This window comes from Crinia signifera, chromosome 6 (genome assembly GCF_055691185.1).
Source record: "Crinia signifera chromosome 6, ASM5569118v1, whole genome shotgun sequence".
Classification (NCBI taxonomy): Eukaryota; Metazoa; Chordata; class Amphibia; order Anura; family Myobatrachidae; genus Crinia; species Crinia signifera.
This window is the reverse complement of record NC_139222.1, coordinates 113,796,907-113,810,582: the sequence shown is the minus strand read 5'-3', so window position 1 is coordinate 113,810,582 and position 13,676 is coordinate 113,796,907. Positions and strand designations below refer to the sequence as shown.

The 13,676-nt window shown below is 43.5% G+C and overlaps 1 protein-coding gene across 8 annotated transcripts in view; it reads left to right on the top strand.

Annotated features, from left to right (window-relative positions):
• Positions 1 to 13,676, top strand: part of PHACTR3 (phosphatase and actin regulator 3) — a 197,357-nt gene that overhangs the window by 70,746 nt on the left and 112,935 nt on the right. For all 8 annotated transcript variants that reach the window (XM_083146832.1, XM_083146840.1, XM_083146834.1 and 5 more), the window contains 2 exons: positions 1,020 to 1,278; positions 4,844 to 5,088. In XM_083146832.1, the coding sequence (XP_083002958.1) occupies positions 1,020 to 1,278; positions 4,844 to 5,088 (504 nt within the window). The remainder of the gene's footprint in view (positions 1 to 1,019; positions 1,279 to 4,843; positions 5,089 to 13,676) is intronic.

The following is a 13,676-nucleotide window of genomic DNA, read 5'->3' as shown; positions in this document are numbered from 1 at the left end:
GAGCTGACCGAGAACGGGACTGGGTCACGGCAGGCGAGCAAGCTCGTCTGCCGTGACTCGAAGATTGAATACCCCCTTAATAGTTTAAGAGATTTAGATAATGAGAGATTTGGAAAAAAAAATTTTTAAAGCGGCAATCATTTACACTGCAAAACCAGTTTGATTTTGAAGTGTAAATGATTGCCACTTTCAGAAAGTCAGACATTTGTGAAGAAATCTCCAGTTTTTTAATTTCTCATCCTATTAAATCTCACCCCATGTGTTTTTTTTTCTATGGTTTTCTATGGTTCTCCTGTTTCTTATGCCTGGTTTTATTTGCATTTCTTTATCTCCTGTTTTGTCATCTATTCCCTTGGATTCTGTCTAGAGGCGTACCTACCAGTATTAACACCTGGTTCAGCATTGTGCACAGTGAATGTGTGCGCTTGTGAAAGGGGTGGGGCCTCACTGCGGCGGGGGAGAGTTTTCGTCTCTGTGATGTCCGGACCTGCTAGGCTGCACCCAGACTAGTCATTGTGCAGTGGCAGCTCCTACACTGTGATGGGAGCTACATCTGATGCTGCACTTATTATATTTTATTATATATTCGCATCTCCATAGTGACACCACTGATTCTGTCCATTCATCATGGTGTGCCAGAATTTTTGAAGACTTTTCTTCTAAAAAAACTTTTACTTCTTTGTCTCCTTATTTGGCTGTTGTTTCTGCGGCATTGGATTGACTTTTAGTCCTTTTCTATGTTTACCATGTCTCTGGTCTCTTACCTAAGATTCACTCTATCATATATCTGGACTGAAGGAAGCAAAAAGGGATAACAAGGTATTCATAGGTTAACTTGTAGAAGGTTCATTAATGATAAAATGAAAATATTTTCCAAACCATGTAGTGTGGAAGCATGCATGTGTCAGTAATTCTCTATAGAAATAAAGGATCATGCTTGGTTAAACTATTATTTTCTATGAAGTCTGAATAAATAAGCAACCACTGACCTATATTCTCTGCTCTCCCAACATGTGTAGAAATTAAAGACATCACCTCCCCTCCCGCCAGCATCATGAAGAATTCTGCCCCTGTTGGCTCCTCCCATATCTCAGGACACACCAATCTCTTCCAGCCGTGTGGTCAGAAAGCCACGGAAAACAACAATCAAGTTGTGAGGGGGCAGACCCCCACCCCAACAGGCTCTCCTCACCTGCCTGCCATGCATATGCCTTTACCCCCCAGCCGAGTCATTGAGGAGCTCCATCGGGCCCTGGCTACAAAACATCGCCAAGACAGGTAAACACATAAAATTCAACAGGCGGGAGTTTCAGGGAGAACTTATTAGAAAATCCCCCTTGATCTTAATTCTTTTATTTGTATTAAGAAGCTGGTGTAACATTGATTGTGATTTCTGGGAAGAATTTCTGTTCAGAAAGCACTGCAACAATATACCACAAACACGGACAGGCAAATTCATTCTTCTCGCATTCTCCATTGGATCCCAGTGGCAGTACTACATATGGGAGAAAAAAAAATTTTTCTCCTAAAAACATATAGTGTAGCTACACTTAAGTGGAGATTGGGGGCCTATTTATCCAATACTATTTGCAGGATATTACGCAAACCCTAAGGATTCCCCATATGTACCAGCCAGGCATGGATTGCAGCATTCCCTACATTTCTAACAGCAGCTGTAAAGTTGTCCGATTTACCAAGCTGGGCACCAATAGGATAATGCCATCTCCTGACAGCATTATCTTATAGTAACCTATGTGAATGGTGTGCCCCAGGAACCCGAACTATGAAGCAGTGTGATAGCTTTACACATCTGACCGCTTCCAACTCTACATGCGATGGTTCTTATTGAAGCCTGTTCTCCTTGCAAAAATAATTTAGTAAATTTGCGTGAAAATATTAGAGATGTGCAGGCTCTGATTTACTCTGATTTCAAAGCAGGATCTTATTGGCTATCCAATGAAGTCTCATTGCCTCACTTGCCAGTGTTTTTGTTGTCTGAGTGGGAACATCATGGGAGACAGGCAACCAAAATATGTGCATAGGTAGTAGAGAGGGTGATAGCTTTTCCTCACCCCAAGATTAATGGAACATTAGGGGGACATGCTGTATTTTGGGTATAACATCTTTTGGATGCAGCTGCGTATGAAAATCTGCTAGGCCGTTGGAGGCATAGATCACATAGATCACAAGCACAGTATAGATCCTGCGCACAATCATCTTAGATGTACATAACCATTTATGTTATGGTGGCCATACACTTGTGCGTTCAGATGCGATGTCCCATCTTATGGCACCCAAGTCCTTTTTTACAGCACACAGAGGGCCGCCCATTCTTTTGAAAAAAAAATTTCAAATTCTGCAAGCCCTCCTGCCGCTTGCTTCGCTACATCACCACCAGGACTCCTGTGGCCTGCTCCGCTACATCGACGCCCGCCGATCGCATGTGGTTAAAAACCACATGCCATCGCACATGCAATTCAATAAATATTATGTGCAGCACATAATATCTATTGACACCACTTTCGACCAGCGGGCCTGTGCATTGCATCGGGTGACACATGCGATGGCATGTGATTTCTTGCGGCGATTTATCTGATTCGTATGCCATATCTCGCAACTGTATGTGCACCATTAGATCCAAAAAATAAACTGTTATGACCTTTTTCCCTATATTGGGCAGCATTCAATGAGAATTTTGACTATGTGCAGCGAATCCTGTTTAGGATTCGCTGCACATTCGCCACTGCCCGCCGCGTTCCGGAGCCTCGCCGGCTCCAGTATTCAACGAGTCAGGTGCTCACTGCCCCTGACCGGCGAATTTTAACTCCTGCGGCGATGCCACAGGGAGCCTGAGGACGGCGGCAGGCAGGGAGATGGAAGGCTCCCTGCCTGCCCCAGAACGTTTGTGGGGGGGAGGTGGGCTCCCCGGGAGCCAGGCAGCACAGGCTGCCCCCCGGGAGAGCCAACAGGGGACCGGGTATTCACTACACCCGATCGTGCATATGTAATGATTGGGTGCAGTGAATATATGAATATCTAATGAGCGGCTCGGCTCCCGGCCCCCTGCTGGCTGCTGTGTAAAAAAAAAATATATATATATTTTTTTTAATTAAATATATATTCATGTGCTTACAGCACATGAATAAAAATAGCATGCCCCTCCTCAGAATAAAATTCCTGATTTTTTTACACCAAATGTAAAAAACAAAACACTTTATTTTAAAAGTTCACCTTCCACTTCACCATAAAAAGATAGCGATTGCTACTCGGTGAATCATGGCGATAAAAACCTTGAAATGTATTCACCATCTGGTCATTGAATAGGGTGATTCACCGTTTTAGTCAAAAAATCGCCGTACAGCACGAAAATAGCACAAAATCGCCATAAAACATGGCGAATCAGCCTCATTGAATACTGCCCATTGTGTTTCATTTGCCACCTAGCACTGTGGCATAAGTGTCTTTCTATCAATAGTCTCTGCTACTCAATGGCAATAGGGGTCTATTTACTAAGCCTTAACCAGTGATAAAGTAGAGAGAGATAAAGTTCCAGTAAACCAGCTCCTAACCATCATTTTGCAAACATAGCCTGAAACATTAGAGTTAGGAGTTGATTGGTTGGTACTTTATTTCACTAAACTTTAACACTGCAAGGCTTACTACATAGACCCACTAATCTAGATAACACAGCAATTAAATATTGGTGTATGCAAGTGACAGGCTTGTTCCCTTGTCTACCTGTGTGTGCACAGTTAAATCTCCATTGTCATGCTGCAGAACAGAAGTGCTGAGGTGGAAAAGTGGGATGAAAGGAGAGCTGAGTCTGTTATTGTAATAATGTGTGACAGATCTGTCAGCTGTATTGTTAGCTTTGTATCTGAAGCTAAGCAACAGGCATATAAGATACTGGCAGGAAAACATGGAGTCAGGAGAGAAGGGCCAGGTGAGGGATTGAAGATTGTGCTGCTGTTAAAATCGATTCTGCAAGATGGCAGGGAGAATGAAGAATTACGATGACATTAGCAATCTGTTACAGTCACATGATGCCATGGGGCCTGGTGGGCCTTCTTTGGATCTACTAGCATGGCAGCACCAGCCGCAGTTATATTTGACACCTTTTAAAGCCAAAGTATTATTTATGTTAAAATAAATGGATATTGACTGTTCTACATTCTGTACATCAATGTGGGTCACAGATGATGTAACTTAGAATGAGTCAGACTGAATGGACTGAATTATCTAGCTGTGTAACAGAACAGAATGATAACTCCTGCACTGTGTGCTACATTGATTGCAGTGGCGTAGCTAGAAATTTTTCTCCCCCCTGCCAACAAAAAATTCTGGTGCCCCCTCAAGAAGGGGTGAGGTGATGGACTTCGAGCGCCGTAGTTACATATGCACGGGGCAGGGACCCACTCATTAAATATGCACTGCACTTGGTCCCCGCTCATTAGATATGTACAGAGCGGGACCAGCTCAGTGCTCACTGCTGCCTGGGTCACCTGTCAGTTCAGCCAGCGGCGCCCACCACAGACCCTGCTGGCGCTGCTCCCCCAAGCCACCGCAGGGTCTGCCACATACTGTATGTAGCTATGCCACTGATTGATTATCTTCACATAAACAGAGCGTGACCTCACCTGTTTTACATGGAAACTTAATTCTAGCAAAACTATCATTGTAGATCAGGAAATGGTATAACTATAGAAAATAGCCCTTTATCCATTAAATCTCAGAAGATGTTTATAGCATTTATAGTGACCAGATGCTGGCATAAGAAGTACCATGATTGAAGCATGCAGGACCCTCGGTATGGGACTGTGATAACTTTGCTATTGTTTTCCAGCTTTCATGGTCGAGAAATTAAAGCTTCTCCAAAGAAGAGGGTGGAATTCCGAACATCTCGGACCTCTAGCATTGAGAAGAGCAGAGAAGGCGTTACTAATTCCCATCTTGGTGACTCTGAGAATAGGTGCGGCTCTGTGAAGGAAGCAGAGGAAAATAAAGAAAACTTAATCAGGGATTCCAGCCATAAAGACAACGTGCTGTTATATGAGGATGAAGATGAACTGAACAACTCGGTTATCTCTGGTAATTAGTCAGGGAATATATTGTATTATGGAAAGTACAATGTGCAGGGATTTCAGTGTATAGGTGCCCATACACGGTGCGACAGGGTAATGCGTTGAGATGCGCGCTCCCATGCACATCCCATCGCACAGCGCATAAAGTCTGTGCAGCTCGTGCTTTTAGCACTACTGTAGATTGCATCGTATCTAGTACAAAAAGCGCGGTGCTGTAGCACATTCTATTCTTTTTGTACTCAATGCTATGCAATCTAGTGCTAAAAGCACAGAGTTTATCGCACCGTGTATGGGCACCTTAAGGATTTTGTAGGCTCCAGCTGTTAAACTGGAGCTTGTAGAGCTTGCTTAGCAATACACGTATAATATATGAATGTACTAGTAAGCCCGCTCGAAGCAAAAGCTTAGAAAGCTATTCTGCTACTTTCTGTGTTTGTGCATGCGTGAGAAAGAGATGTAGTTTTACTCTCTGCCAGCAGATGGCAGTGTTTGAGACTCAAGGACACTAGACGTATATAGACAATAAGTTGCCTTTTCCTGGTAAAAATCCATACACCTCAGAGTGGTATTGAGCAGAATTGGATGCAGTATTATGATGAAAAAAACACACACACACACACAACTAGTATATCTCTGCCCATATGTTGAATACTCACATCTTTAGATGTGTACAGACTAGAGATGTGCACCGGCCACTTTTCGGGTTTTGGGTTCTGATTACCTTGAGGTTTTGGGTTCTAATGGGTTTTGGCAAAACACCTCCTAAGTGTTTTGTGTTTGGATTTTGGGTTCTGATTTTTTTGTTAAAGCCTAAAAACAGCTAAAATCGCAGAATTTGGTGTGTTTTTTTTGCTCCTACGCTATATTGACCTCAATAACATTCATTTACACTCATTTCCAGTGTATTCTGAACACCTCACAATATTGTTTTTATTGCCAAAGTTTGCACTGAGGTAGCTGGATAACTATGGTAAGCCACACAAGTGTGCGGCACAAACACGTGGCTCATGTAAGAGTGGCACTGCAGCGGCAGACATGATGGCAGTTTAAAAAAGTAGGCCCATAAAAGATACCTATTTGGCTTGATCATGCACTGTTTACCATGTGCAGCCAAGGAGCGGTGGGCATTTTGTGCAGCACAGAGTTTGTCTGCAAGTGTGTAACTGTTTTGATCACTTTAACATCCAACAAGACCCCTATCTGGCTTGATTGTGTGATAATGTAATCTGATTGTTTAATTTTGTGATTATTATTCATTTATTATTACCAGTCGTCTCTTAAATCATTGCCTAATGGGTGTAGGGAGGTGGGATAATCAATTTTAAGGTGGCAGATGGAAGATGTAATGTAATGTAAACCATCACTAGCATTGGTTGCAGCAGTGGCAGTAACTGATGGACCCGGCTGTGCAGATAAGGAGGATGCTGACAGCGATGATGTCAAATGGAAAGCCAGCGAACTGTTGCTCCATGCAGCGCTGGAAAACTTCGCTGCCCGTGGTGATGCCATAGGGCATGTGTAACCATTGTGCTGCCCTAGTTAGGGTTTCTCAAGTTGAATCCACCATTTTGTATGGATGCTATATGATTTATTGAGTTCTTATGTATTTGTTATCCTTTGCTGCCATCTACTGGCCAATGTTATATTTACCTCTGTAAGTTAATGTAATTACCATATGTATGTGTCATGTGACCACTCCTGTTCTGTAAGCTCACTTCCAGTTCCTGTGTCAGCCTCATGTGTAGCAGACATGTTTTCCTGAGCTGCAGAAAGGATTTTGCTTTGACCTCTATGTATCATCCCTCAAGGTATATCTGTGCATCATCTCAAGGTACAGCAATAAAATACCTAAAGCATTACCATTGTATCCTCCTCACTGGATCCTTACATGCAACTGGTTTTGCTAGGGAAATTTAACATAGCGAGTTCACTATCTTCCACTGTTTGCATAAGGGTTGCCACTCACAACTATCAGAGACTTCCTTCACGTGCATCTGTGGCAGAATAGTCAAAGCAAACCTAAGTCTACAGCATCTGCATGTATACACATAGTCTTCAAGCAAGTTTAGAGCTGGCCACCATCTTATGAGAACACATGGCCACAAGTGCTTCCTAACTCAGCTCTCCACCTGTATGTTAAACACAGTTCTACCTTCAAGAGGCAGTTCTAAGCTAGTTATAACATGTCCGCAAAAGGTTCTGTGAATTCCTCTGTGGCTGCACAAAAGCAAGCCCATCATGCCTCTGATAGCTCAGATGTACAGGAAGCAGAGTCCAAGCTTACTGAAGAACAAGATGTACGCCCTAAACGTGCGTTCAAACCTACACAAAAGATTAGAGAGACTTTTGAGACAACCAGAGACGAATTTAAGGATAATTTAGATGATTTATGGGAAAGAGTGGAATACCACATAGCAGCTCTTCCACGCTTTAACAATGATGCAACAGAGTTAACCGCGGTTTTGAATCGCTTATCTACCGCCTATGATCGCTACCAGAGACTGTCCGCAAAATACATCACATTTCTGGGTAATTCTGATTTTGATGATGCCTCAGCAGAGCTAGCTGAGATAGAGACTCTACTCCAAAGAAATAATGCTTCAGTTCAAGATGCCAAAAATAAAGCAGAATTCCGCATTGCACACTTACAAGAAGTTAGGTCACATCGATCAACTTCAACCAAGCTTACATCCTCATCTGCCAGATCGTCTCGTTCCAGAAGGTCAGCTTTACATGAGAAGCTAATAGAAATCCGTGCAGATGCAGAAGAAGCTAGTGTAAGAAGTTCTTTTGCTAAGAAGGAAGCAGAGGTAAGAGAAAAAATGGCACGAATGAAGGCTGAGGCAAAGATCCTCCAAATGGGGATGAAGGCTGAGGCAAAGATCCTCCAAATGGAAAAGGAAGAAGCAGCTGCCTTAGCCAAACTGAAAGTCCTTGAACAAGCATTAGGCCAAGGTACTGATCTGAACCACTACATCCCAGGAGAAGTAGAAAACCCAGCAGACCGCACTGCTGATTATGTGCTAAAGCAACTAACACCTATACCTCCTGCTTACCATGAAGATTCAGCTCTCAAAACAGAAGCTTCTAAGTTGCGCATACCGATGCCACCCCCAATCTTCAATGCAGACATACCGACACAGCAACAGGTGATGCCACCTACCAATGACAAGGTAATTTCCAGCTACAAGCTAGCAGATTCCCCAGTAACTAAACCGCAGCTTAATCCTTATGCTACATCATTTTGGCCTGACATATCTCAGCCTTATACGCCAGAGAACTTACATACCCCAGCGGCACCACAAGTTCATCCAGCAACAAGGAATGAGAGAACCGACATGTCTGACCTTGCCAGATACATGATACGCAGGGAGCTTATAAACACCAGTCTCTCAAAGTTTGATGACTCTGCTGAGAACTATAGAGCCTGGAAATCGACCTTTGAAGCTGTAATCCATGATCTTAACTTCACCGCCAAGGAAGAACTTGACCTGCTCGTCAACTGGTTAGGCCCAGAATCTGCAGAACGCATCAAGACATTAAGAGCAGTTCATACCGGCCACTCAGAGGAAGGTCTTGCTGCAGCATGGGAGAGACTTGAACAGACTTATGGCAGTTCTGAAGCTATAGAAAGTGCCTTATTCAAAAGACTTCAAGCCTTCCCAAAGATAACTAGCAAAGACAACCACAAGCTCCAGGATCTAAGCGACCTATTAAAAGAATTAGAACTAGCCAAGTTAGATCCTCGTCTGACAGGACTGAGTTACCTTGACACTGCTCATGGCGTGAATCCAGTGGTGTCCAAACTACCTTACGGCATGCAGGAAAAATGGGCAGACCAGGGTTCCAGGTACAAAAGAGAACACAAAGTGTCCTTTCCCCCTTTCTCTTACTTTTCCAGATTCATCAGTGACCAAGCTCGGAAGAAGAATGATCCCAGCTTTGACTTCACTGAACCTATTCCAGCAGCTTCATCATCCTCAAGGTATGATAACACTGCTACCAAACATAGAGATTTAAGGAGAACAGTATCTGTCAGAAAGACTAACGTCCCACTTACTGCGCCCTCATACACCAAGCAAGATGCTCCTGCTCTTAAACAAAGGGACTCCAGTCGTGTGTGCCCTATCCACAAAAGGCCTCATCCACTAAAGGAATGTCGTGGGCTTAGGGCTAAGACTTTGCAAGAGCGCAGAGATACTTTAAGAGAGCTTGGAGTGTGTTACAAGTGTTGTGCCTCTTCAGACCACATTGCAAAAGACTGTAAAGCTACCGTCAAGTGCACCGAATGCAATAGCGATAGACATGTTACAGCCATGCATCCCACTCTACCTCCAGAGTACACACAACTTTCAACAGCGCCTAACCCCGTTGCAAAACATGGCGGGGAGCTACAACCTCAAGACTCAGCTACACCCACAGTTTCCTCATCATGCATGGAAGTATGTGGGGAAGAGAACAATCCCAAATGCTGTGCTAAGGTTTGTCTGGTCAAGGTCTACCCAGAAGGGCAATCTGAGAAAGCCACCAGAATGTACGCCATTATAGATGAACAAAGCAACAGGTCTTTAGCAAAACCTAAATTCTTTGAGATCTTTGGTATAAAGGGACAAGCAATGCCGTATTCCATTGACACCTGCTCCGGTCATACAGAGACTTTCGGCAGAAGGGCCACTGGCTATGTTATCTCCTCAATCAAGGGGAATACCCACATACCCTTACCAACATTAATTGAATGTGACCAGATACCTGATGAAAGAGAAGAAATTCCTACTCCAGAAGCTGCACTTCATCATCCTCACCTAAAACACCTTGCTAAAGAAATTCCTCCGATGGACATGAATGCTGACATTCTACTACTACTGGGAAGAGACATTCTGAGAGCCCATAAGGTACGCCAATATTGCAATGGTCCAGATGACGCCCCATATGCACAAAGACTTGATTTAGGCTGGGTAATTGTGGGCGATGTGTGCCTGGGCAAGAGCCATAAACCTTCTCAAGTTAACTCTTTTAAAACTTATGTGCTCAAAAACGGTCGCACAACTCACTTCAAGCCATGCTCACATCACTATGAAGTGAGAGAAAGGTTCTCTGACCTCATCCAGGTGCCAGAAGTAATTCCTACACCTTATGATGACTTAGGAAGATCAGTGTTTTGCACAACGCAAGATGACAACAGAATAGCCTTGTCCATAGAAGACAAAGAGTTTATTAAGATAATGGACAGCGGATTCTGCAAGGATGAATCTAACCACTGGGTTGCACCTTTACCTTTTCGGAATGTTAGAACACGACTGCCAAACAACCGAGAACAGGCTTTATCCAGATTCATGTCATTGCAACGTACATTAAAAAGCAAGCCTGAAATGAAAGATCACTTTGTGACCTTTATGAATAAGATACTTCAAAATGACCATGCAGAGCTAGCTCCACCCTTGCAAGAGCATGAAGAATGCTGGTATCTTCCCTCCTTTGGAGTATATCACCCACGTAAACCCAAGCAAATCAGGGTGGTATTCGATTCAAGTGCCAAGTATTGTGGCGTATCTCTAAATGACGTTCTCCTCACTGGTCCGAACCTAACCAACAATCTGGTAGGAGAGCTTATGAGATTCAGAAAAGAGCCAGTTGCCATTACCGCAGACATTGAACAAATGTTCTATTGTTTTATTGTACGACAAGATCACAGGAATTACCTTAGGTTTCTATGGCACCGAGACAATGATACCAGCCAGGAAATGGTTGAATACCGCATGAAGGTGCATGTGTTTGGCAACAGTCCTTCACCCGCAGTCGCTACATATGGTCTACATAGGACTGCCTCTGATGGCGAATCAGAGTTTGGAAAAGATGCCCGACACTTCATTGAAAGAGACTTCTACGTGGACGACGCACTCAAATCTTTACCTACAGCAGAAGAAGCTATAGATCTGCTTAAAAGAACACAAGGTATGCTTTCTAAGGCTCATCTAAGGTTACATAAAATTGCTTCCAATAGTGCTGCTGTCATGAAAGCTTTTCAACCCAGCGATTATGCCACAGAATTTAGAGACTTGGATCTCGGCCAAGGCAATCCACCAGTACAGAGAAGTCTGGGTTTGCAGTGGGACTTGTTGCATGATTCCTTCGGCTTTCAAGTAAGTTGTGCAGATAAGCCATTTACCAAGCGGGGAGTCCTCTCAGTGGTGAACAGCCTATATGATCCACTGGGATTTGTAGCACCCTTAACTGTACAAGGCAAATTTCTGTTAAGACAGCTCTCAGAGTCAATTGAGGACTGGGATGCTCCACTGCCTACAGACAAACAGCGAAGCTGGGAGTCTTGGAAGGAATCTCTACAAGCCTTAGATGGGATTCATGTACAACGATGTTACACTCCAACGTCTCTTGCCACAAGTCTGAGAAAAGAAATCCACATATTCTCAGATGCATCTACTGAAGCCATAGCAGCTGTCGCCTATTTGAAGGTAATAGACTCTTGTAATGAAACTCATGTTGGATTTCTATTTGGGAAGGCTAAGTTAGCTCCTAGGCCTGAACATACCATTCCTAGGCTCGAACTTTGTGCAACTGTACTGGCTGTAGAGATTGCAGACTTTATACAGCGAGAGTTGGATATTCACATAGATGATGTTCAGTTTTACACAGATAGCAAGGTCGTTCTGGGTTATATAAGCAACCAGAAGAAACGCTTTTATGTTTATGTCAGTAACCGCATTGAAAGGATCAGAAAATCCTCTAAACCTGAACAATGGCACTATGTTCCAACACATCTCAATCCTGCAGATTGTGCCACCAGACCAGCGTCTTATAGTGCCTCTAAAAATTCTTCTTGGTTGACGGGCCCAGAGTTCTTGCAGAACCAGCCTGAAGAAACTTCCCTACAAGATGTCTTCAGTCTCCAAGACCCTGACATCGACCCAGAGATTCGTCCTGAAATAAGTACCCTTATTACAAGATCCAAAGAAACATTTGGTTTGGGCTGCCATCGCTTTGAATGCTTCTCCAGATGGCTAAATCTTGTACACGCCATCGCAAGGCTCACCCATGAGACTCTAACCACATGTTTGGCTGAAGTGACTGCTATCGTCAATTCAAGACCTCTTGTTCCTGTATCCATGGATCCAGAGACCCCTGTTATTCTCACTCCAGCAACTTTTCTCACTCAAAAACTTGGAACTGTTCCTAGTCCACCTGAAAACCTTCCATATCAGAAGAGGTGGAAACATGTTCAACATCTCGCCTACTGTTTCTGGAGCAGATGGAAAAGGGAATACCTTACTCTTCTTCAAGAACTTTGTTTAATTTGTTTCATCACTTGATACGTGCTTGAGAGACTTGTCCATTGGACTACTCCATATACACATTCCAGTATTGTTGTGTTTTGCATTCTTGTATTTTGTCTTTCAGGTCAGAACCATCGTTGATTATATCATGGACATTAATCCATAATGTCAAATGGTAAAGTGAAATCCTAGGATTTCAGACGGGGAGTGTGCTGCCCTAGTTAGGGTTTCTCAAGTTGAATCCACCATTTTGTATGGATGCTATATGATTTATTGAGTTCTTATGTATTTGTTATCCTTTGCTGCCATCTACTGGCCAATGTTATATTTACCTCTGTAAGTTAATGTAATTACCATATGTATGTGTCATGTGACCACTCCTGTTCTGTAAGCTCACTTCCAGTTCCTGTGTCAGCCTCATGTGTAGCAGACATGTTTTCCTGAGCTGCAGAAAGGATTTTGCTTTGACCTCTATGTATCATCCCTCAAGGTATATCTGTGCATCATCTCAAGGTACAGCAATAAAATACCTAAAGCATTACCATTGTATCCTCCTCACTGGATCCTTACATGCAACTGGTTTTGCTAGGGAAATTTAACATAGCGAGTTCACTATCTTCCACTGTTTGCATAAGGGTTGCCACTCACAACTATCAGAGACTTCCTTCACGTGCATCTGTGGCAGAATAACCATCACTAGCATTGGTTGCAGCAGTGGCAGTAACTGATGGACCCGGCTGTGCAGATAAGGAGGATGCTGACAGCGATGATGTCAAAGGGAGAGCCAGCGAACTGTTGCTCCATGCAGCGCTGGAAAACTTTGCTGCCCGTGGTGATGCCATAGGGCATGCGTAGGAAGACGTAGCACCCAATAGGGGTCATGAAGGCAGTAAGCATGGAAGAGGCTCTGTCCAGAGGGATCTGCCAAAACCCACACTTGGCATTCAGGGTGCTAAAGACTGTTGCACCTGGCATGTCAGTGATCACCAGCTCGATGGTGCAGAGTGTGTATCTGTTTTGGTCAGTTTAATATTTCATAAGACCCCTATCTGTCTTGATTGTGATTATGATTATTTATAATTAATTTCATCTGATTTTTAATTTGGTGATTAGTAATATTATTCATTTACTATTTATTATTACCATTCGTCTCATCAATCATTGCCTAATGGGTGGAGTGGAGGGGGCTAATCAATGACTAGGTGGCAGCTGGAAGAGTTCTATCTGGCTGCGACTTCTGTAACTCTATTGATCGCTAGGGTGGATTCAGGTGATCTGGCTCGCTAGGCGGGTGTTCCCTTTGCTC